The sequence below is a fragment of the Argiope bruennichi genome, chromosome 9 (assembly GCF_947563725.1).
Source record: "Argiope bruennichi chromosome 9, qqArgBrue1.1, whole genome shotgun sequence".
Lineage (NCBI taxonomy): Eukaryota > Metazoa > Arthropoda > Arachnida > Araneae > Araneidae > Argiope > Argiope bruennichi.
In genome coordinates, this window is record NC_079159.1 from 92,082,474 (window position 1) to 92,109,310 (window position 26,837).

Below are 26,837 nucleotides of genomic sequence, written 5' to 3' on the forward strand. Positions count from 1 at the left end.
CTGATGTTTTAAATGTATAATATTGAATGAAATTTGAATATTTGGTACAGGATTCACATATTTAATTGAAAAAGAAACTTTTTTAATGAAATCATTTTATGATGTTGTACATGAAAATTTTTAGAAAATCTGTTGTGTATATTTTTTTGTATACTTGCTATATTTATGTAATATTTCTTTATTAACTGTTTTCTTGGCTTTCATGATCTTAATCTATTATGTTGTACACTATAATTAATACAGAAATATTATAATAGTGCATGCAAACTTTTTAACTGATGTATTTTCATCAAACTGTGATTCATCGAGCTTTCATGTTTAACTTTTTATTTAAATTCATTAATGTAAATGCATTTTTCTAAAGGTGACAATCATTTTATTACCAAATATTAAATATTTAGCAAGCTGACAAAACAGTCTCTGTTCTTTCACATAAACAAACATCTTTCATTAACTGATTTGTAGCCTTAAAAAATTTCTGATATTCATAAATTATTTGTATAATTTTTAATAAGAATTTACATATCACAATCCAAGAAAATAATTTTTTAATATAAAATATTATCTGTATTGGATAGCTTTTGAGGATAAATGCAAAAGGACTGCTTTAGTTGATAATATTTTTTCTGTAATGCAATATATACTATTATTACATTAAAATTGTCTGAAATCTCATTTATAAGTCTGTAAACTAAACAATTTTTTATCTTAAGTTTAGCTTCTATTTATTTATAGACTTTAGAGTCAAAAACTTTTTTCTAAAATCTTGTTCAAATTTCAAACTACTTACCATAATCAAATTTATATATACCTTACAGGGTGTCCCAAATAAAACTACACATTTCTGAGAAGATTAGACAAAAAGAAAAAAAAAATCTATCTTAGATGTCATTAAATTTGAGGGTAAGCTGGAAGATAATGATGAGGATGTTTTCTAAAGGAGGAAAAAAATAATTTTGCTAAAACCCCTAATAGGGGAAATAAAATATCTTGATACTGATTATATAATAATACAGTTCAATCTTGTGATTAAACAGAACAGTGTTTGGTGACTTCTTAATAAAAGTATTTTTAATGATTGATATGCCTTGGATTTTTATATATGGCATGTAATGCTGTTTTTAAGATTAAGCAGAGAATCACAATACATTGTCTCAATCCCATAAATTCTATGAAAGCTTTTACAGACAGCCTAACACATCGTGTACATAACATTCTGATTGTGATCAACTATTTGACATAATACATTATGTTTTTAGATGATAGCAGACAATAGTGTCTTTGTTTTTATTTAATAGATAAACTGTGTATTTCATACTGTATGTCCTCTATATGTGTCCCTTGTTGACAAATTTGGAATTGTTTTACTAAAAAAAAAAAAAAGTACTGCCATTGTCCTATGCACTACAAATTTTGAAGTTTTCTTATAGTTAATTTTTGTTGTAGATCTATTAAAAAATGTTTCCCTAGGGACAGCCAATATACTAAAGAAATGTCAGTACCATACTAATCCACTTTAAAAATTACAAAGTCAATAATTAATTGCAGAGAAACATAGCTGTACTATTCTGAATAATCACTAATAAATATAATTTTTAAAATAATTCTAGCAAGAAAAAATTTTTTATAATGTTATAGTAAATTAAATCTTTAATAAATTAACTAAATTTAATATTTAAATATTGGATGAGAAAATATTTTAATTTTTACATTCAAAAATGGGATTACTTTATATGCCCAATTGATATCAAGGCTCACAAAACACCACGTTTCTGCCGAATCCTTATTGTTAGCATGAGTAAATTAATAAAAAATAATTACTTTTTTTTTTTTTGACGGAAATCTATCTTTAAGCTAAATCTATTTTTACAAAGTTTCTTAAATTATAACACTTTCTATTACTTTTATCAGATTTGATTTTAATTATAAAGAATTACAGTAAAATAAACGTTTTGTTTTAAAATATCTCTTTATTTTTTTATCAGTATTTCCTTTACTGATGACAATCTGCCTCTTCCCTTTCAACATAAGCTAAGCTATAAGATGTCATAATTCAAGGTGAGTGGGTGTATGGATAAAAGACTTTAATAGACATAAGATTTAGACATGTTTCAAAAAGGCTGTTTGAGATCCATTTTTTCATCTATCAAAATTTTTTCTTGGGTAGAGCATGTATTCTTGTTATGTTAACTAATTTACATTTAATTTTCGGGGGGAAAAAGAAAATACTCTTGCTCCTACTTATATGATTTTTAATAGCATTTCTTTTACTTTGTAGATTTCGATTCCCCCCCCCCATGAAATACAGAAAGAAACTAACATCAATATTGATTTCAGAATTAACTTGTACTATCAAATGGTTCACAAAATCATTTTGTAAATTATATTCAGTGTCCCTTCTGGACCGTCCAAACTCTGCACAGCCTTGTAGTATCATCTTCCTGGCCAATCGTGGATTACCTGTTAAATACAATTCAAACGAATATTTGACATCATTCCACGATACGCGCATGCATTCCTTGATATTTTGAAAATCTCCATCAACAAATGTAAGCAAATACTGTTGCTCGTATTTCTAATAAAAATTTTCCGTACACCGGATATAGCGTCGTTTTTTTTTTTTTTTTTTTTTTTTTGCTTTTTTTTGGAAAACTATGGGCCATGAAGGTTTCTTTTCTTTTTTTCAATTCCTACTATTAGTTAGGGATGACGAATATTTTAAGAGCGGTTATTACGTAACCAATATCAAAAAGTCACAAATACAAGTGATCAATACTTTTCAAAGAGGGGTGTGATTCAAATCCTTGATACGATCTTACTGATGATATTTCGATTACAGGTTTCGGATCACGATAGAAAGTAACAATCGATACGATATCACTGAAATTTGTCGGAGCGGTGACTTCACTGGAAAGTACCAATCGATACGATCTGTCCAATGGAAGCTCTCGAAAGAAATCTGTGATTGTATTGAAAAGTGAACGGACCGGTTATTGGAATTATCGTATCGTATCATTGAATTGCATATCACTGAAATTTATCGGAGCGGTGATTTCACCGGAAAGTGCGAGGCTTCACTGGAAAGTGCGAAGTCACCGCTCCACTTTACGGGAGTGACCGATATTCATATTTGATGATGCACTATTCCATACAGATCATTTTTAATTGCTCGTGACATGGTTGACTTTGATTACATGTACTCTGTTTACTACTGGCGCCATCTATTGGTAGAATATAGGACTAAAGTAAACATTTAAAAGAAATGACATATATTTTTAACTCATCTTTTCCAGAAAATGGTTCACTCTAATAAATAAATTAAATAAATAGTTTTGAGAAAATAAAATTCAAGAAGTAAGCTGAAAGAGATAAATTAATTCAATCACACGTTAATTAAATTAGTAAATTAAGTATTAATTACAATTAATAAATTTTATATTTAATATTAAGTAATAATTTTTAATTAACAATATGATTGAAATAACAGATATTTGGAACGCATATTTAAAAATAACAATAGCAATATTATTTGTTATTCAAAAAATCGTGGATTATGCATCTCTACTATTAGTTCGCATTCTCCCTATATATATTTATAAATCTTGTTCAAATTTTCATTCGCTAATAAAACACCTTTTATTCCTCCACTCAAGTTTTAAAAAATGTATTTGAACTTGCAGTGGAAGACACTTGATGTTAATATAGTTTTTTCTCATATTAATTCATTAATTAAATTTAATTAATTTTTAATATTTTAAATAGAGTTTTAGAAGTTTGTAATGAAAATTGAAATCAACAGGCAGCAGCTCAATCGATAAGATGCAAGGATTTCAGTATTTTTCACGTGAAGGTGAAGAATGCGAGTTCATTCTTACGGAAATCAATAATTTTTTGATAATCTATACTTATAATAAAGCTCAATGTGTGTGTGTTGGCGCTCTACAGGCCAGACCATTTGACCTACAGCTACCAAATTTGGTACGTGTATACCTTGGAGGTCGGGAATGTGCACCTGGGGTTCCTTTTTTCGAATTTTTAATTGGAATTTTAATTATTAATTAAAAACTAACTTTTCCGCCAAAAAAATTTCCATTTTCTCCACCGCCAAATGAGTAAAGCTTCAGTGTTTTTTTTCTCCCAACAGTCAGGAGGCCAGGGTTAACATTTTTCGGCGGATTATTTCAAACGATTCTGTTTATTTTCTTAATGTTTTATGCATTTAAAATTAAACATTGTTAATTAATCCATGTTTCAGATTCATTCGGAAGTACTTTTGAATTAAAATAACACAGAATAAAGGAAATTAAAAATGTATAATCTGCATAGCGTTACCCCAATTGGCGTAGAAAAATTCAGGCATTTGTGCTGCCGTAACTGGCGAAGAAAATTCACGCATGCGCATTATGTTCTGATTGTTGCCATGACAACCGTTATCAACGGATGATTTAAATTATTTTTAGGTTAGTTGCATGCTTTTGTAAGTAAATTGTATTTATTACAAAAGCAAGCTTTTTGTATATGCTTATAGTTTTAAGTACATCGTTTTTTAAGTAGTTTTTTTTAACCTGTTTTCAATGATTTAAATTATTTTTAGGTTAGTTGCATGCTTTTGTAATTAAAATGTATTTATGTTAGTTATATATTTTTTTGTATATGCTTATAGTTTTAAGTACATCGTTTTGTAAGTAGTTTTTTTAAACCTGTTTTCGACCAATTAGTTTAAACGATTCATTTTCTTAAAGTTTGATGCATTTAAAATGAAACATTGTTAATGAATCGACTGTTCATGATGAATCTGAGAAAATTTTGTTGACAAATTCTTGAGATATTACATAACTTAAGAGAGATATTCTTTAGTGCCCATAAAGTTTAAACGCTCAGTGACTATATTATCAGTAATCATATTATTAAAAAAATGCTTTGTTTCAGTTAAAAATATTATTATATTAATTGCAGTTTAGTCATTTCCATTTTAATTTTAAGCATAAATTCTACCGAAACTAACAGAAAATTAGGGAGATACATATTATGTTATGGCTGAAGGACTTTATATTATTTAGAGTGAATTACATGACTATCAAAATTTGAAGCTTTAAAATATTTGATGAAGAAGATATTAAAGTAGGAATTACATAAAATATTTAATTATTAAAATTTTAACGAGCAATAAGATTGGCGAACCGGCTGGTCGCCAAAGGCGGCTAGTTATGTAATAAGAGACTAAAATAAAATTTTAAAATTTTTCTTTGTTGACCTAAGTAGGAATTGAATTTAAAAAAAAAATTATATTACTTGTTTTTTTATGTACTCCAAATGAAGAATCTGGTTGTATAGACTTGGATGGTCTTAATCGAACACCCTGCATATTTTTTTTTTAATCCAAACTCTTACAATACTGTTTTGAGCTCTCTCAAAAAAATTCTCTTTTCATTACCTTATTAGCTCATTATATATATTCTACAATATTGCCGTGTCTTAACGATAGAGTAATACAGTATTCATAGAACGGAAAGTATTATATAATAGCATATGTAAAATAAATGTTATGGTTCAATGTAGTTGGTGAATGAATTAGATTACTCTTTTAATGCAAATGTATGCGCTCTTGTACTCGATCTGAAATAGTGTGAAACTTTAAAGCAAAAATCCTTGGAGAAATGCGAAGAGCAATTCAGATTTCATCAAACGGTCGCATGAGGTAGAAGTGATTAGTTAGGAACGCTGGATGTTCATTGAACGAATTGCAGATAATAAAAACATAATTTTAAATTAGAACAGAGCTTACTATGGCTTCAGAGGAAGAAACCATTTAGTTGTGATCCTTATTAGCACAAAAGACATTTCAACATATTTAACACAACCTGTTAGCTCAAAGACATATTCAACAACATTGAGACGGTATCTACATGATGTTGGCCGGCATTCAGAATATCGGACATCATCGTGTAGATATCGTACAATATCTATTAATAGGGCTGGTGTGGTGTGGAGAGGGGGGTGTCAGCTCAGGTGTCGTCCTCGTCATCTGACCGCTGTTCAAAATTACTAGGTCCGTCCCAAAATAGCCCTAGTGTTGCTTCAAACGGGACGTTAATATAACTAAACCAAACTATTAATAGGGATACTATCTATTAATACTTTTGCTAATAGGGATGTAGTTGCGATTTATGCTAGCTAATAGTGGGTGTAGTAGGTTTGTTGTTGAATGGTGGGAGGAGTACCTCTGCGATTTCAGTGGAATTTTGCTGCCATTCCTCAAATTTGGTCTGCATAGGCAAGAATAAACCGAATAATTTGTTTAAAGAGGATATTATTGCTAAGGGAGAGAGGTGAGGCGAGACCGACTAGCCGAATGATTTGGTGAACAGTGCTCCAAATTTGTCTACGTTATATTTCACATGGCTCGAAAGGTGGTTTGAGATCGAGACAGAGGCCAAGGTATTTAACTTCGGAATCCCAATGGAGTTAAATGCTATAGCAAAAATAACGCCAAAAAGCAGATAAAGGAAATAAATAACCAACACTCGACATGACACTCGAATGAGCTTGTTTTGAAATCTTTAGTTTGTGAACCCAAAAAAAAAAAAGCTAGATAAAAATCTCTCCTTAGCAGTCAAGCAATCTTCTCAGCACAGAATTAAACAAGAAATATCCATAATAAAACTAAATTAGCCGTCTTTTAATTTGGAAATGAGAAAAAAAAAATTCTTAAACCCGAGTTCCAGACTAGACATAAATAAAATCCAAAGCATCGTATTATTTCTTTTCATTCATTACAAATTCCTATTCGACAGCAAAAAAAGTAAATAGTAATATTCTCTAGAAACGAAATGATTATATGGAATTGTGAAATAAAGAGAGCAGAGCCGTGATCATTTTCATTAAAAAATAAAAATATATAACCCGAAATTTATAAACAATAAAAAGCAGTTCGTAATGAAAAAGAACGAGGATACAATAACGGATCATAAATCGAGTATTTTAATCATTATTTACAGATAAACTTCTTTAATCCAAAACTGCGTGATAGAGTGAAGTGTTTCGGTATCTGTTCCAAAACGACACAATGCACAGAAAGACACATACTTCGTGTTTGTCAACCCTCTTTAGAATTTATTGTAATAATTAGGGATCTAATCATAATCGAGCAGCATTTCCAAGATTCTGTCTGATTATGATTAGATCCCTAATTTTTCTTCCTCATATAAATCAATAAAAAAGACAATATATATATATATATATTGAAATTTCCTCTAGTATACAAATGCCTTAAAATAGTTTCTTAAACACTTTTTTTTTATCAATAATATGATATACTGATAGGTCTGACACTTCATTTATTAAAAGAATGTTAAAAAATTTAAACTAAACTATAAGGAAAAAATTTATCTTTCTCATATCACCATATTCTAATCACTCATATCACCAAATTTATCATCACATTCTAATATTGTAATGCTTGTAAAAACTTCAAATTCGACAACAAAAAAATTAAAACCAGAAGAATAATATATTATTAATTTGACATGCTTATAAAATCAAAATGTATTTACTATTAGTCTCCAAAATTAATAAATTTAAAGTACTTGAACTTTTAAAACTATTTATAAATAATTAAAATCCATCAAAGTTGGCATTTCCTAATGATATATGTTATTTCTAAAATAATGGCAAAAAAAAATATTTACAGAACTTTAAAAAGAATAATTTTCACCTTTTTTTCTCAATGAATAACTGGGTTGTTTGATAAGAAATGAGAAGTTAGTAAAGATGGATATGGTATTTAGTGCTAATTATAATTACTTCCTATTTCGAAGCAATACTAGGACCATTTCAGAAGTAATATTTTAATTTTGAACCATGAACAGGTGATGAGGACAACACCTGAGCCAGCAAACACTCACTAAATTTCTGTGTTCAGTACTGTTCTATTCTAAGAGGAGAGCATTATACACTGACAAATTTAGATTAAACTGGATCTGCTATTTTAAAAGGTTTGTTTTGTTTTGTTTTAAGGAATGAGTTTTAAACTGAAACCCATTGATTCCATAATCACTGTGGCCCAATGGGTTTAAGAGAAAAAACAGAGGTTGTAACATTGTTGCTCAAGAATGAAAGAAGAGTTTTGAGATTAGCATCAGAGAAAACACACTTAACCAGAAAAAAAAAAAAAAAATGACTGATTGGTTGATTTAAATATTTTCAAGAGATGCATTATTATTTGATCCAGGAACTTTAAGTAAAAAAAAAAAAAAAAAAAAAAAAAAATGCTTGAATCTTTTTATTGATAAGTTTCAAAATACATCAATCAGAATTTACAAGATAAGTAAAAGTTTGAGAAGATTAATGACAAAAGGTTACTTTTCTGATGAAAAGAAATGGAACCTCAACAATTCAAGATGGTTGAAAATACTGACATAATTTAGGACAAGAAAAATTTTTCCTTGAAATATAGGTAGATGGTGGATCTAATACAAATTACATGACTTTCTGATTAATATTATGGGGGATCTTAAATTTATACCAGAAAAAATTGAATTCAAAAGCACACAGAAAACAATATTATAAGCTATTCTTAATAGTTAAACTTTTATGAAAGAAAAAAAAATCAGGATCTGCCAACAAAAATAATTGGTACATATACAGAAGTTTATATTCATTATTCAAAACCAGAGTTTCAACTAGCATTATTCAGGTACATTTATTTATTCCTACATATTTTCATTTAGAAATTTTCAATTAAAAATATAAATTCAAAAATTTTAATAATTCTGACCAACAAATTCTTTTTAATATTTTGAATGACCATCTACAGAATAAGGTTTTTTAAAATAGGTGTGAAGTCCACATAAAAGAATATTTAAATGCAAGTTTGCAACAGTGAGGGAAAAAAAAAGCAATTTTATTAACATTAACAACATTTGCAGTCAAAATTTTTATAACAACTTCATTTCAATTATTTAGATTAAGTAGGGAAGATTTAAAATATATCGGCAAAAAGAGAGAAAGGATTATCAAAATGCATATAAATGGAAAGAATTCTGAAAAATAAATTTATTAACAGTATTATTTATAGTGAAATTAATGAAATTTTTAACAGGTAGCTACTATTCTGAATTCATTTTCAATGAGTTTTTAATTTAGATTATGTTAAAAGAACAAGAAATGTTTTTTGATTGTTTATTATACATTTTAATACAAAATTTACAATGAAATTATCTTTCATTAGATAGTTTCCGTTTTACAGATTTGGAATAAGACTTCCCTTTGTCTTTTTTCTTATCCTTTGATGGCTTTTTTTCTTTATGTTTATGCTTTTTTCTTTTATAGTTCTCAACTTCATTTTCCACATGAGAATGTTTCTTTTTCCTTTCATCTTTGGAATATGATGAATATCTACGAAAGGAGTTTGTGTTATGCTTTATTGCTTTTTCTCTTCGTTCTAATGTATGTTGTTCTCTGCGGTCATTGTCCTTGGAAGCACTGACTAACATATGTTTTAAGAATCTTTTACTTGGTACATAATGTTGAGGTTTTGCCCAACTGTGAGCACCAAACTGCTCAGCTCTTAAAGATGCACATTTTATTTCTCTAAGGAGTTCCTTCTTGGCCAGTTCTAACAATTCTTCCTCATGAGATTTCTTAGGATCCTTATTTATTTCCTTACTTTCTTCGGCTTCCATTTCCCTATATAAATAAAGTACCTTAAATACATTTAAAAATAAGGCCGTGAAAAAAGTCAGTTTTATTCTAAACATCAGATTTTAAGTAATGCAAAGCATAAAATAAATAATTCTACACCACAATGTAAAATGGTTTTTAAAACCTCACAACATGTCATCTAGGGTAGAACAACTGCACAATCATTGAAGAAATGTTTAGCATTCACACATAAAGTTTAACAAATATATATATATGTCATTCATTATTTGCTTATTAAAAACTACAAATATCAGAGATCAATATAGACATAGATTCTACCAGACATCAACCAGTCATTTTGACTGGTCTGGTAGTTCTGGTGTTAAAATTATATTTAGTTTACACAGACAAAAATCTACTTCTTTTTGAAATGAATAAACAATTTTTAGAAGCTCTAACATTTACTTAGGTCATCTCTGATATGAACAAAAATGATAATTATAAATTTTATCAAATTCATTCAATTTCAGATATTTTTAGAAACGGTTATTGTTCAATTTTATTAATTCAAATGCTATATTCCTATATCCTATTAATTTCAAATTCAGCAAATTTCAATTTTTCTTTAGGTCTGCTAATATGTTAAAACTATAATTTTTCAATATTCACTTTTCTGTCAGGTTAAATTAATTATGCCAACCAATATAAATATATTTAAAAGGGAAAAGTTATTCTTTCATGTCATTTAATTTCAAAGATAAAAGCATATTGATTTTAACTTGTAAACTGTACAAACTTTTACTTTTCTCAAGTTTATCAAAACTGATAAAAGAGCGATAGCTCTAGTTTTACTGTCCAAATGAGGGACTTCTTTCTATTTAGAAAATATAACAGCAGGCTATGCATCTTTTTTTTTTTTTTTTTTTTTTTTTTCCACTATTTGACATTTTCTGACAATAACTATAACTTTATACAGAATATTTTAACATAGATAATAGGAATCATTCAAAAATTTAAATCTTTTTCTATCTTTCTTATCTATTTCTTTCATCTTTAATATCACCAATTATTTAAAAAAAATTTTAAATAATATCTAACACTCTTGTAAAGATATTATGCATTACTGCTAACTTATTCAAAGGTATCTATATACATTCCAACAATTGCATTTTACATTCATATGGATACCAATTCCGAGAAAAGTTTAAAACATATAACTACTTAATTATAATTGAAAGGATATCTAGGATTTTAAGTTTGAAATCTTAAACTTTTGACCAAATCATTTTCCAATAATATCAAAAAAATTCTCAAATAAAACAATCTATCACATATTTTATTCTCTTTAAAGAAAAAATTACCATAAATATCTTCTACGATCAAGGTGCATAATGAGAAATTTCTGCAAAATTTAAGTACTTTTTAAGCATCTTAGCAAATAAATAAATAAGCACATTTATACATGTATGCATACATACATCTGCATATTTTTTAAGTGTACGATGTTTTTTGTTTAATAATAATGCATAATTTTTATTGAAAAAAATTTAAGTTAATTTTAAATGAGAATTTTTAATTTTAATATTTACTTGCCTTCTATAATACAACAAATTATTTTTTTAAATTTTGACAAAAACACAAAAAAATTTATAAAAGTGAAAGTAAACCACAGTATGTATTTCGTACTGCACCTTCCAAACAACTATTCAAGTACTTCAAAAAACAGCATTGTATATTGTTGAAGAAAAAAAAGAATGTGATACAAAGGCTTTTTAAGTGTTATCTTCGTAAGTATTACAACCACTGGATTCCTTCTTTTTGTTGGTTTGCCTTTTCAATGCATCTAGTACATTCTTTTGAATTATTGTATTCAACATGCAGAGAAACAAAGCATAACAAAAAACTTTCTTTGCACATTTTAAGGAACTTTCTCCAAAATTAAACACTTTAAATGTGCTTAAAAATGGTTTCCAAATTTAAGCAATTTTCGTGATACTGCATATCCTGACAATAATAATTTCCTGTATGCATACATCTATTAATAATGCTAATAAGCAGGATAATCATTGCATTTGGATGCTATAATTGCAATAATTAAAAACAGAATTAATATTTAAGAAGTTTATAAATATCAATGGATTAGGGTAATGTTAATAAAAATTAATGTTTCTGCAAAATAAGTAAAAAATTGAACAATTAAGGATAAGTCGTAATAGAAGAAAAATTCTCCTCAAATAATCTGTTTTTCTTCGAAATAAAGAATGCTTTGGAACAGTGCAACACTTCTATTTTGAAGTTCATATTAATTTAGAATTATATACCCATTTATAGACTTATTAAACATAGAAGTTAAGACAGCAGTAATAAAACCAATAAATGACCATTTAATGCTTAAAAGAAAAATTTGTCACATATTTTAAAAATGCAATAAATTTAACAATGCCATCAAACTATTGCTACTGAAAAATATCTAGAAAAAAAAAATACACACACATTATAATCATTAAATTTTACTTTAATAAAATTTTACAAAAAATTGCAGACAGTCATGAACAAAAAAAATTTAATTGTTTCATTTGTTTAAGAATGCTCTGAAAAAAAATTTTATAACATTCTTAAAGGAATATTATACAATTATGCTTTTAAATCTAAAGCTAGAACTAAGTAGGGCTATCAAAACAAAAATACTAATTTGAATAGTAAAAACAAAAGTGAGAATACTTTAGAAATTAACAAATTCTTTAGCTAAAGGAGTGTTCATTATATGCAATTTAACAGTTGATTCTAATTTAAGTATTAAGATTCATTTTTTATAGTTTCTAGGGCAATTGTTGTCAGAAATATATATAAAAGAATTTACAGCAAATATTTCCACTTCAAAACAATTTTTAAATTATTTTTATATGATGCATAATATTCACAGACAAGAAATAATTATGAAGTCTGTATATTAAATATGAATAAATAATTCATCTTCAATTCTTCATATAACGAACTAAAAAAATGCCTAAAATTGAAAAATATTCATTTTTGGTAGATAAAAAAGAATGCATAAAATGAATAATTCACAATTAAAATATCAACCCGGAAATACAACATTGAGTTTATAAATATAATTCATTACCTAAAAAATAAATTCCAATTACATGGAAAATGCAAGAACAAAAAAAGCTCGAAGAAAAAAGTAATCAATGAGCTATCTTTGGGCAGTCAACGCTTATAGTTCGAATATAAAAACATAATATGATCGGTGGGTAAGTTTAATATAATAAAACAATTATCTTCACATGTTTTCACTAGCATTAAACGAAAACAAAATTTCCACCTGGAATTCATCTGACATGCTCATTAAGACAAGGCAAAAGTAATCGATAAGTTGGTCCTCCACGCCTTCCCCTCGCCAATTTGTGCCAAAACAGCAAACTATCAAAAAGTTCTGCAAAATGACAAAAGCTAATCATTTAAATGAAATATTAAGGGGAAGTCATTACGTTTTTTTTTGGTGCCCTGAAAATCTTAGAACTCCTTTTTTTTCTATCACGAACATTCTTTTCCCAAATTTCACTTAGATATTTATTTAATAAATAACTGATGAATAAAAAAAAATGGGTAATTTTTAACCGCAAATTCAATAAACTCAAAAATTGTAAAATTGCATTTATCATAACTCAAGTTTTGACTAGTATTCATTATTTTGAACAAGGGAGAATTAACTGAGTAGAAAAGGAATTAAAGAAATTTCTCAGTCAGTAGATCTTTCCGCCGCACATCATGTCATTGATGGAGCTTATTCCGCACTTTGCGATTGTTTCCCTTGTTAATGAATTGATTTAAAATGTGAACAGGGTATGTACAGCCTGTTAATAGTCAAAAAGTTAACGGCCGTATTCACCAAACCGGTTGCTATACATCGGATCGTTCAACCCATGATCAACGACAAATCATCAACCAATGATCATTGGTATTCACGAACGTTAATTTTACGACTAAGCATCAAGGTTACGACAAGCAGCTTTTTCTGCCTTTTTCAACCGGAAATGGATCTTCATTGGTCAGGAAAGAATTTCTTCTAATTTCAAAAATAGGTTATTTTATGCCAGTTAAAGGTTGCTTATTGTATCCATAATATCTGAAGCGCAGAAAAACTCTTTATAGCCCATAATTTCCTTTTATTCTTTACGATGATTATTTCCAGCCCTTCTTGTTCAATTTACAAATCCAAAATTTGACTAAATATTACGGTCCTTTTTTTGTTAGCTAATATGAGTTTACAATAAATAAAAATATGATCTTTAGGAATCATTTGCATCCAGTCTAGTGCAGTTTTTTTTTTTTTTTTTTTTTTGGCAAACTTTCCTTTTCATCAAATAAAGAAGTTGATAAATTTAGTTAAAATTTAAATTACTTCTCTTTCCTGCAAAAAAAAAAAGCTAAAATTAGTGTTGTTTTTATGTCAAATTTGTCATCGAATAAAATAAAGAATCAATAAGTCAATCAATTACAAAAAAAAATATTATAAACTAAAGTAGGACATTGTTCTGAAAAGTGCTCGGAATTAATATTAATTTCTTGTATTCCAAACAGTACATAATATTATAGACAATTCGCAAAGGTAATATATATTTTCTTCAATATTGAAACAAAGTAAAATGTATGATTTTAAGACATTTTTAATGATACAAAAATATTAAACAATACTGTAAAAAGTAACACATAATGAAAGTCTAAAATTTTTCTGTTATAAAATGGAAGAAAAATAAAGATAACATTTATATAACTACTAATTATAATTCCGCTTATTGCTCTTATTGATTCTTTGGTTACATCATCTGCAGCTAACTTGCGTTCAGAACGCGGGAGCTTTCGTTCAAATGAACAATATCTTATCCACTGAACTAGGAAGACTTGAATAGAGATGCATAATCCACGATTTTTTGAATAACAAATAATATTGCTATTGTTATTTTTAAATATGCGTTCCAAATATCTGTTATTTCAATAATATTATTAATTAAAAATTATTACTTAATATTAAATATAAAATTTATTAATTGTAATTAATACTTAATTTACTAATTTAAGTAACTTGTGATTGAATTAATTTATCTGTTTCGGCTTACTTTTTAATTTTATTTTTTTCCCTCAAAACTATTTATTTAATTTATTTATTAGAGTGAACCATTTTCTGGAAAAGGTAAGTTAAAAATATATGTCATTTCTTTAAAATGTTTACTTTAGTCCTATATTCTACTAATAGATGGCGGCAGCAGTAAACAGAATACATGTAATCAAAGTCAATCCTGTCATGAGCAATTAAAAATGATCTGCATGGAATAGTGCATCATCAAATACGAATATCGGTCACTCCCGTAAAGTGGAGCGGTGATTTCGCACTTTCCAGTGAAGCCTAGGGATGACGAATATTTTCAGAGCGGTTATTACGTAACCAATATCAAAAAGTCACAAATACAGGTGATCAATACTTTTCAAAGAGGGGTGTGATTCAAATCCTTGATACGATCTTACTGATGATATTTCGATTACACGTTTTGGATCACGATAGAAAGTTAACAATCGATACGATATCACTGAAATTTGCCGGAGCGGTGACTTCACTGCAAAGTAACAATCGATACGATCTATCCAATGGAAGCTCTCGAAAGAAATCTGTGATTGGATTAAAAAGTGAACGGACCGGTTATTGGAATTATCGTATCGTATCATTGAATTGCATATCACTGAAATTTATCGGAGCGGTGATTTCACCGGAAAGTGCGAGGCTTCACTGGAAAGTACGAAGTCACCGCTCCACTTTATGGGAGTAACCGATATTCGTATTTGATGATGCACTATTCCATACAGATCATTTTTAATTGCTCGTGACATGATTGACTTTGATTGCATGTACTCTGTTTACTATTGGCGCCATCTATTGGTAGAATATAGGACTAAAGTAAACATTTTAAAGAAATGACATATATTTTTAACTCATCATTTTCAGAAAATGGTTCACTCTAATAAATAAATTAAATAAATAGTTTTGAGAAAAAAAATAAAATTAAAAAGTAAGCAGAAACAGATAAATTAATTCAATCACACGTTACTTAAATTAGTAAATTAAGTATTAATTACAATTAATAAATTTTATATTTAATATTAAGTAATATTTTAATTAATAATATGATTGAAATAACAGATATTTTTAACGCATATTTAAAAATAACAATAGCAATATTATTTTTTATTCAAAAAATCGTGGATTATGCATCTCTAGTGAAGCCTCGCACTTTCCGGTGAAATCACCGCTCCGATAAATTTCAGTGATATGCAATTCAATGATACGATACGATTAATTCCAATAACCGGTCCGTTCTCTTTTCAATCCAAGCACAAATTTCTTTCGATAGCCTTCCATTGGACAGATCGTATCGATTGGTACTTTCCAGTGAAGTCACCGCTCCGGCAAATTTCAGTGATATCGTATCGATTGTTACTTTCTATCGTGATCCAAAACCTGTAATTGGAATATCATCAGTAAGATCGTATCAAGGATTTGAATCACACCCCTCTTTGAAAAGTATTGATCACCTGTATTTGTGACTTTTTGATATTGGTTACGTAATAACCGCTCTTAAAATATTCGTCATCCCTAGACTTGAAGCGGTTATAGATTGTGGTACTGGTAATGGAATATCTGTCACTTGAGGAGTTCTGTTCATGAAGGAAGTATCAAACAATTACTGTGTCTAATTTCAATTAAATTTTTTTCAGAGTTTCTAATTAATAATGTAATTTAAAGTGAATGAGAATGATATTTTTGCTCTTAATTAGGATCTGTCGAAATTAATTAAAAAATTTACATATAAAGATATGCGCCTTTTGACTATTGATATTAGCAGCATTGTGATTATTCTGATTGTATCAGCTCAATTGCTTTATTTTTCCAAAATTGGTTACTGCTTTATTGCACATGATTTAGTTTATGAACAAAAAATTTCAACAATAATTAAAAGGTAAAAGACAATTGTCTGTGAAACGTTAGGTTATACGTAGCTGCTTACATGGAATAGTTTCAAGAGGCTATAAAAAGTAATAGAATAATTTAAAATTATAATTTATTATTCGTCTTTCAATGTATTGCAAGACGCCTTTAAGGTTTATATTTTTTGTATAGAAAATCACATTCGGTTTTGCTCAAAACCATGGCATGGATGATTTTAAAATGGAAGCACTTTAAAAAAATTTCCAACATTGCTTGATTCTGAAGTTAAACCTTATTTGTAAATACAAAAAATATCAAAAAAAATTTATTACAAGTATACCTAATATTGAAATCTACACAATATGTAAAAATAATCTAAATAACCTAATTTTCATATTCGGGTTAAAATGATAGAAAAAAGTAAAGATGAAATATTAATAGCAATATTGCGATCGGTTTCGAGCTCCTATTCAACGATGTAATATATTGTCGCACAATACATTTAAAATAATTTTTAAAAAAATCATTAAATATTGAAAGAAAAATTATATGATAAAAATTAAGCATCATTAAAAAGATAATTTTATTTTTTTCATTTTATGATGCTTTAGAAACTGTTTTTCTACGGCAAAATTTTAGAATGTTATCGTGATAAAACGCCAGTATTTCGCTTAATTTTTGATTAATCAGATATCTAATTACAAATTCAAAAAAATCACTCGTAAAAGTCCATTTCTATCTTCCAAAGTATATATTTGTCAAATTTGCTAGATATAAGTCCAAAGGTGTAAAATTTATTTTGGTGTGTTTTCGTAAGTTATCGTGTAAAAATGCCAACATTCGGTTTAATTTTTATTTAATTAAAAATTTTTTTAAAAAATCTCTCTTAGGTGTACATCCCACCCTGAAGTATATATATGCCAAAATTATTAACTATAGGTAAAATGTTCCGGCGTCTGTATAGCCTTAACACATAACATGCATACATACACAACTATAAATACGCATATGCATCCATGCACATTCATCTTTATTATTAGTTGTTGTTGTTTCTTATGGCACTTGCCATGGACAAGCCTGCTGTTACGAAGACAGCGATTTTAAGCGGGTAGGGGAGCGTCTCTTGTTTTTATAGTAGCGCCATCTAGGACGAAGAGAACGACTTAGTTACACACACGTCACATTCCTTTTTACGGGGTGGACTTCATTCACGCATCCACAGATCGTAATTTAGACCTGAATCAGAGAACGATCACCCCTTATCCAGTATTACTCTCGACATGGAGGACTTTATGACCACGACAGATTTATACGCGCGTCAGTCACCAAGCACGTGGTTATTATTAGTAGTGATCAGTAATGGATTATACACTATAGCCTTAGGTATGCTGTAATTTGTATATACTATGAAGAGTTGGATTTCAACAGAGCATAAATGTTTGCCTCTTTTATTATTTTGATTTTTAGTTCATAAAAAAATAATTATTAGATTTTTTTTATTTCACAAAATTATTACATAGTAGTTGCTCATTTAAGATTGATTTTAATTAAAAATTTAATATCAAAATAAATATTCTTTATTATGTTCTTTGCAGTCTTTACTCTGGTTTATAAAAACTGAGGCAACATAGGTCTAACAGTGAAAAATATTATGAAAGTATAAGGTTAAAATGTATATCATCATATTAGATATGACATTTTCTTATTTATTTATGCGAAAATGTTTCAAACTTTAGGCTCATGAAAAAATTTTCTTCAATTGAAAAACCCTCAAACCCCGCCTGTATTTCTGGTATTGTTGAAGGAATCTTCCCTTCTAAAACCATTTTTGTTGGCGAATGCACTATGTTATTGCGCGTACGTTGATGCGGGGAAATGGTACCTATTTAAATGACAGAACTTTCAGATTTTTCTGCTACGTAGAGAGAGGCCTATCGATTCCCCATCTTTTCCTCTTAATGTTTTAAACACTGTAAGGTAAATTGCGTTTTGGGTAAATTATTACTAGATTGAAATGTTGTGTTCAAAATGAAAAAAAAAAATTACATTTAATTACAGAAAAAAGTTGAGGTGTTATGCAAGACTCGCTCCTGGTTATAAACACAAATATCAAAAGGGAACGCATGCATCGAATTTCAGTTGACCATACTGAAGATCAATAGAAAGAGATATAAGACAATATACAAAGCTATATAAGTTCTATACACAAAGCTCTAATCTTCCTAGAGACTGATTTAGTCATTTTCAGTCCTAGACAGAGCAGATTATGAATCGCTTCTTTTAATAAACTGGTCAAATTAGTTTCACATTTCAGCACATTTCTAGCTTTGTCCAAAATAAATCGCTTGCATGCTGTTAATTTTTTTTTAAATTTTAGTAATAGTGTGAAATTATTTTTGTTTATTTATTTTCATTCTGCAGCATCTACGATTGAGCACACACTCGGTTTTTATAAATGCTGAAATGACAAGTCTAAAGTAATGAAACAATAATAATTTAACCAATTATATTTAATAAAATGTTAATATTATCCTAATATTAAAATTTTTCTTTTACAAATTTATTTATTTGACAATTAGGCCATGAACTTTAACCCAGTGATTCTTGAATGCTGTCTTGTTTGCCGAGTCAAAAATCCGCCTCTGCATTTCCCAGTTTTCAAGAAAGGCACCATGGCTTGCTTTTAGCACAAAGTGCTAATGCGCCAAGGATTGAAGTCAATATTTGACTACTATCTATACTACATTGCCGTTTATATGTGGAGATAATAGGTTCTATACTTGCTTGAAACTAGCACGAATGCTTCAAGATGAAGAATTATAAATATTTTAGGGTGAGGACATGTGTTTCCGCATTTACTTGGGTCCAATGTTACTGCATCAAGATCTGATGCCAACATCTGACTACATTCTATATCGCAATGCCGCTTTATTTGGCGACAATATTTGGCTTTGTTTGTTTGACAGTGTTTGGTAAAAGAGAAGTACCCTAAGAGTTAATTCAAGATTCCATGTTTGCAGAGAATCTACCGTGTGTTAGAGCTTGGTGTATAATATTAAATCTATCGTAAGTTATACTTGTAGCTGGCATGGCGTAGAAATTAAATTAAACTAAATCCATTCCTTAGCTACACAAATACATCAAAATTGATCAAAACATCCATAACTTTTTTTTCTCCCGATGAAGTTGCACTCAGATTGAAAACTTTTTGAACAAAATACAATGCATTTAATTGATAACAATTTGTGTATTTCCAAATACAGTTTAAGTAATATGTGGGCCTATAGGGAGGCAACAACCTTTGTTGCTAGTGATTTCAATAAGTACATTTCAAAAAATTATATATATGGAACTGTACGCATAATATAATTATTGATTTTGTAAATCTAATAAACACGTGTTTATTCTATACCTAAGTTCATGCATTGTGATGATCTTGCTTTCATCAAGATGGCGTCACAATTTAATCGCGTTCTCTTGCCAACGGATTAATCTCACAATGCACGGGCCAACTGTATTTTTTTCTGTGTTCACGATATATATATATATTCCATTAACTGGCACACAAAAACTTTTTTAAATAACATTTTTATTTTAAAAAATTAAGTTTTTTTAAAAATAAAAATAATTTTTTTAAAGTTGCAGTTGATTTGTGCACCGCATGATTAATCCGCTGGCAAGAGCATGCAGCTCAAACCGCTCCATCATCTTGATGAAAGAAAGATCACCACAATATTATTACATCATATCATTTCACTTAGTCATTTTCAAAAATAATATACTTTAGCTATCCTATTATAGTAATAGCAAGTTTAAACATTAAATTTTGATGAATGCAGCTGTAAGTTAAGTGACAATGTAACACTGCGACTCAAACTTGAATCAAAACCAGTGTTCCATAAATCTATCAATTGTTTTGAATATCTTTCAGTTTTTATGTTAACCTAATTATTAGGAATTATAACTATTTTTCTAATTTCATTCGCTAATCAAAATCAATTGTTTTAATTCTGTTGAATATCAATGGATAGTAAAAATAAGATGAGAAAAACAGATTTTTCAAGTAGCTGCGTTGTCAGCAATTTTGTTTGTATCAAAAGCAAAATGAAAAATTGCAGAAAGGTGTAATTACTTTAATGCAAAACAATTTAGGTGTGATAGAATGACCTCATCATGACTGAAAACAGAGTTCTGAAAAAAATTGTCAGTGGGAATCTTTGAAACAAATGTGGATGTAAATGAAAGATTCTGGAGTGAAACTTGAAAAACTTAAGTATATATTCCTCATTGCAGAATAGGCACCACAAGATCAGCAATTCGTGTCATTAAATTTCCCAAATCTACATTATTCCAAATTTTGGCAAACAGATAATCCATTAAACTCATTTTTCTACAGAAAATAATATGAAAGCAAAGCTATCGAACCAAGGCATCCTACCTACAAGTTCAAAATGCAGAAGCGAAATTATTGAAAAAATTCAGAAACTATATGGCTCCACAAAATAAAAATTAAGAATTAAATTAAGTTTTTGATTTATTTTTAAATTTAAACCAGTCTTTTTGATAATAAATTTTACGTTCTTTATTTTTTTACTGCTATTATTATGGAGCAAATTAACTTTTATTATGGTATAAAAGGAATAATAATATCATTCAGTTTTATAGAAGGCATCCTAAATCATCCTAGCATCCTAGAAGCGAAAGTTTGACACGACGATGTGCAATCAGTTGGCATTCGGGTTTGCAAAAATGTACAAAATATATCATTGTCACTATCACGAAATTGAGATTATCATTAGTGTAAAGATTAGCAGATTTTTTTTTTTTTTTTTTTTGCTATGGTGAGGAGCAAATAAATTTTATTCGAGCATATTTTTGATATATAATTAGAAATAAATGAAATTTTCTCATTGAATTCATACAAAACAGTTCAAAATTTTGCTTCAGGGGAAAAAATAATTAAATATAGTTGTGCTTCGAAACTTTTTATATGCAAAATTTTATAGCTTATTCAAAAATTAGTAATGTAAATTAAAAAAAAAATAATGAAACTATTTTCAGAGCAAAAATTTTAATATGAAAAATACAAGAAATAAGTTGTTATATTACAAAAAATATCGTAACAATAAGTAAAACACAACCACATGACAAATTAAAAAAAAAATGTTTTTAAAAGAGTTCGTTAAATTGTAAATCCATCTATCAAAGAAATTCTTCTGGTGTAAATACAAAGGCAGATATCTCATTCTTGCCTCTAACAAAATAATCGCATAAGTTCAACTCAAAATATCTTTGTTGTTGCCATTCTAGTTGAGCCAATTATGATGCAAGACAGCGTTATTTTGATCTTTTGTTTCAGAATTTAATGATCTCAAATAATGAAAAGCAAACACTTCCCAAAATTACTTCCTTGAGCACAAATGCGAAAACATTGCATTGTTCAAAATATTTATCTTCTTCCTTTTTTTCTTTGAATTTTGTAGAATATCTTGGCCAACATATTACGGCAGCAATCCTTTTAACACATCGTTTCGTTTTTTTTTTTTTTTAAATTTTTATTTACATTTCTTTTTCAGAACAATTTCAGTTCATGATGAAGAACTATTGAAGGAATCTTCTTCGAGAATTTGAAGCAAGATTCTTTCATTCACATTTCGATTCTAATACTTTTCTTGGATAATTCTTTGTTATTCTATTCATTCTATCCAATAAATTTCTCTTTTAAGGAATTAAGAATAATTCAAGCACAAAACTAACAATCTTCATCATAATTCATTTATAAAAAAAGAAAAGGTGAGATGGCATTACAACTGACGGTCTCTGACCCTCCAATTATTCAGAGGTGAATCTTCACATTTCTTCCTATCATCTATGCAGAGACATTACAAAAGAAGTATACAGTTTCAGCATATGATGTAGAACAACTTACAATCTTCTGTTTTTTTTTTGTTGTTGTTGTTGTTTTGTAGGTGACCTAAGTGAAAAGTCTTAAAGAGTGCTATAGGTAGGCGTGTTAACTTTATAGATTTTTTATATCAGCACAATTATCACACGGCATATATAGATTTGTCATTTGACCAGTTTTGCTAAAGTCTACATACGAAATAAAATGCTTAGTGATAATAATAACCTGAAGTTACTGACTAAACTATTTATGACTCATTCTAGTGACGTGTATGTGGAAGATAAATTATTAAAAATGTTTCTCCGCGATCTAGATGGAACAACTAATTAAGTTGCATTAATATGCATATCCTATTATCTCAAGATATTGTACAATATCTCCAGAATGTCGTTCGATATTTTGAATGCCGCACAATATTGATAAGATATCGAAAACAATATTGCTGAACATTTTGTGTTATTTGGATTAATGACTGGCAGAAGCAGCAGTTTATATGAATCCAATATAATCTCCTCACTAATTGACAATCTGGTCCCTTGACACACATATGCATATGAAGAAAGGGAAAAAAAATCTTTATCTGATCCATATTGCAATCATTTATTTCTTTAAAGGCCTGTGTGTTGCATGATTCCTTGCTGTCTGATTACCAATGGTAAAGAAAGTTTATTTGAGTCATGTGACTTCCGTGTAACAACTCTCAGAGAACTCTCTCAATGTTAACGGAATCTAACAATAATTATTGATTCAATTGGATAAGATATTACATTTGAACACCAGTGGAACAGTGGATTTAAAAGTATGGTGTGATACAAGCGAGAAGCAATCAGAATATCTGCAAATTTGCCAACCTTGTTAAGTAATTCAGTTACAGAAAAAAAAAGCGATGCTTAGTGTGCAGCAATTTTTGTTTGGCACTGAAAAATTTAAAAATATAATAGAAGTCCCAAATAAACTGAATATATTTTCATTTCTCGTTAAGTGAGCTTCAGACAAGAAGAAGAAGGGGAAAAAACCCCCCAAAAAAACACGAAATTGTAGCAATAGCTTTATTGATGTCGCGCCAAAATGCCAACATTTCAGATTAGTGACGATTGGAGTTCCGTTAGAGGAAAAGAGTTCTTATGAATTAACCGCATACCAAGGAATAATCGCCATCCCCCAAATAATGCCAAAAAAAATTCTACATTAATAAGTATTTTTGCAACTAAAATTTATATTCACCAATGGCGTGTGATTAATACATAATAAGCACCCAGAAAAGTATCAACCAAAATTTTGTGAGCCATTCAAAAAGAAAAAGAGTCGGATGTTAAGTTCTTGTTATTACATAGCGCTTTGGAACTGCATGCTTCTTTCGTGGCTCTCCTATATATTTTAAACATGGATTAACCCGTTTCACTTAATCCAGAGATTTAATATGACTAAAAGTGATACTGCTTTATCTAATAACCCATTTTTAAAATTCCTCTTCCTGTAGAGGCGTCTACGGTTCCTCCATCAATACCATGCTTAACTTCTGCATGTAAGAGCTGATATTATTCGATGAATCATCAAACGAATTACTATTCAAGCACTTGAGCAGTATTCAAGTCTGTTGCAAAATATACATTCTCACCACCACATTTTGTTGAGTGTTCGTATTGCCAAGCAGGCACTTTTACCTGCTCGATATGTACAGTGAAAGTTATTAGCACTAATATGGTTTAGTAAGAGTAAGGACAGTGATAAGGTCCAGCATAGATGGGTACAAGGTAGGCAGTTCCTTGCGTTTTTTCCTTCTGTTTTTCCTTTCTGAGGCACTGGGCTCCACAAAGGAACATGAAAGAGGAGGACAGCGTTAGCGCAACTCCCAGCCATGCAAGGACGTAAGACCAGCCATAATAACTTCTGCTGTATATTTGGAGAACCTGTAAGGAAAAAAAAAGGGAAATATTGGAATTAAGAGGAATGGTCACGAACCGTACATTCTCACGTGATCGTAAATTACAGGTGGCATTGCTAGGGTTGACATCTGCACGTAAGCAAATAACTTCTGTTAGTTGTAGTTGATGATTGTCGATATTATGATCCAATTAGACGCAGGAGACAGCTGTATTGATTAATTAAAAGCATATATGGAATATATCTAGTTATTAAAATGATTTGATGTTGTACGATTTTTTTATAAATATTGTTTAGTATTTACATATCAGAGTGCCATGTTTTCCGTATTTCATAGAATAACTTTTTAAAATATTTTGATCTTAATTCCTTCATCATCTTTAACTTTCGATATAATCGGAAATCCGAACTTTTCTTGGTTGTATTTGACGATTGCTGATATTATGATCCTAACAACTCCGATTGTTAAGAGCTCCTTATCTTTTAATTTAATCAATTCACTTCAACATTGATAATCCCAAAATTAATAACATCTGAAAATAATAATCAGATTTTTAGTTGCGAATCCAGCTTCTTAAATATTTTGTGTTATTTGATTTATTTTTTAGCTGTGATTGCTATCTACCAGCAAAGAATATGTGAACAAAATAATCAAAACATGTAAAGAGTTAAATAGATAGAATTTAACAATAATGAATTTAATGTTCCTTAATATATTTCATGGAAATATATTAAAGGACAATACTTCCGCTTATTAACTCACGAAAAATAAAATTTAGTTCACCAATCTTTGTTTTAATTGGTTTAATTTGAGAGACTTTCTCTAATGAATGACGTGTTTTTGTGCTTTACAGTGAAGTGAACGAAACTGAGAAGAAAACTTAGGTATTTTCCTTTCTTTTGATTAGGTCAGAAATATGAAGCATATCTTTAATGCCTTAACAAAACAACATACTAAATTTATGACCAAAGTTCTTTGTTGTTTTGAGTTATCGGATTGCTAGGCTGAAAAACAAACGCAGTTCCCAAAAAATGTTTTTTTGGATTGATGTAGATTTATTAAAATTTCGAGGTCGAACTTTAGGATAATTACAATGCTTTCTCCTTTGCAAGCACGAACATTTTTTTTAAAAACAGAAAAAAAAAACCCTCTTGCTTTATGGAAGTTTGATGTTTGGTGATTTCAAGTCTATGATTTTAATACTAATAATTAAATCAGATATTTAACAATATAAATTATTTCTATTTTTTTTTGGTGATATATGATAACTTGAAATTTGCTACATCTAACTGCATTCTATTTAAAAAATAACTTCTCGATAATTAAAAAAAAGTAAAGTAAAACTATTTTCTTTTTCCTTTTTCTATCATATTTTTTCTTTTCCTTTTTCTCTCTTCATAGGAAACGGGACCTGTTAAGCGATGGCATGTGAATTTAGAAGCTTTGTCTACGTATTTTAAATATTTTAATTTTTCAAATATTTTTTATTAAAATTCAAATATTTTCTATATTTTCATTTTAAATGGTTTCATAGATTATGCTATGAATATCAAATTCTTATTTTATGCTAATAAAGGAATTATTAATATGCAGACTAAAAAAATAAGTAAAAAATTATTTGAATAACTATTTTCTTATTGCAAATAACGAAACAGTTATTCATCTATTTCATCTCAAACATTATTACTTTTATATTCTTTTTTACACTGAATAATTAAAATTTTAAAATTAAACACATTAAAAAAATCAAAATAGTATATATATATATGTGTGTGTGTGTGTGTGTGTGTGTGTGTGTGTGTGTGTGTGTGTGTGTGTGTGTGTGTGTAATGATATTTTAAACTTTAATTTCAATTTAATTAATTTCCAAGGTTTTATCTTAATTTAGCCCGTAGTAACTTCATTCTAAAATATTCTTTTATTTCGTGATCCAATTCCACTTTCTCTACTTAATTAATTCAAGAGAAGCTTTATAAAACTGCTGAATCGACTAAACGCCGACACATTCTCACGTTCCGCGTGAAGGGGTAGAAAAATGTCCAGTAAGCACATTCTTTTTAAAAGATCCCTGTGTTTCTTTTATTGTGATTGACATGCGTCAGAAATACCTATCAGAATCTTATTAATATATTAGCACTATGAAGAAATATTTTCCCTATCAAAGTCTCATGTTATATAAGACGAGGGATAATTTATTTCGCTCTTCTTCACCACTTCTGCTTGTGTGCCGAGCTGTAGCGGACGTGCCATGTCCGCGTCTCTGCTTGTAAATAATTATGCTTTCCCGATGGATTAAAATTAATTTAAAAATGTAAAATGTCTCGTCTATGTCTTCAACCTGCCTTCTACTTCAAACAAAATAATGCTTACTTATATATAGTATAAAATAGAATTTTGATATTGTTTAAGATCTGGACTGAAAA

At 28.7% G+C, this 26,837-nt stretch overlaps 1 protein-coding gene and 1 long non-coding RNA gene across 2 annotated transcripts in view; both read right to left on the reverse strand.

Annotated features, from left to right (window-relative positions):
• Positions 1-9,166: 9,166 nt before the first annotated feature.
• Positions 9,167-13,024, reverse strand: LOC129984331 (uncharacterized). The gene is made up of 2 exons (XR_008785482.1): positions 12,767-13,024; positions 9,167-9,687 (listed from the first exon to the last, which is right to left on the reverse strand). It is a non-coding gene; the product is annotated as an uncharacterized LOC129984331 (long non-coding RNA).
• Positions 13,025-23,904: 10,880 nt separating this feature from the next.
• The window catches only part of LOC129985325 (claudin domain-containing protein 1-like), a 58,798-nt gene continuing 55,865 nt past the window's right edge, over positions 23,905-26,837 (reverse strand). Inside the window, exon 5 of the mRNA XM_056095309.1 lies at positions 23,905-24,439. Coding sequence (XP_055951284.1) covers positions 24,236-24,439 — 204 coding nt within the window. The 3' untranslated portion in view covers positions 23,905-24,235. The remainder of the gene's footprint in view (positions 24,440-26,837) is intronic.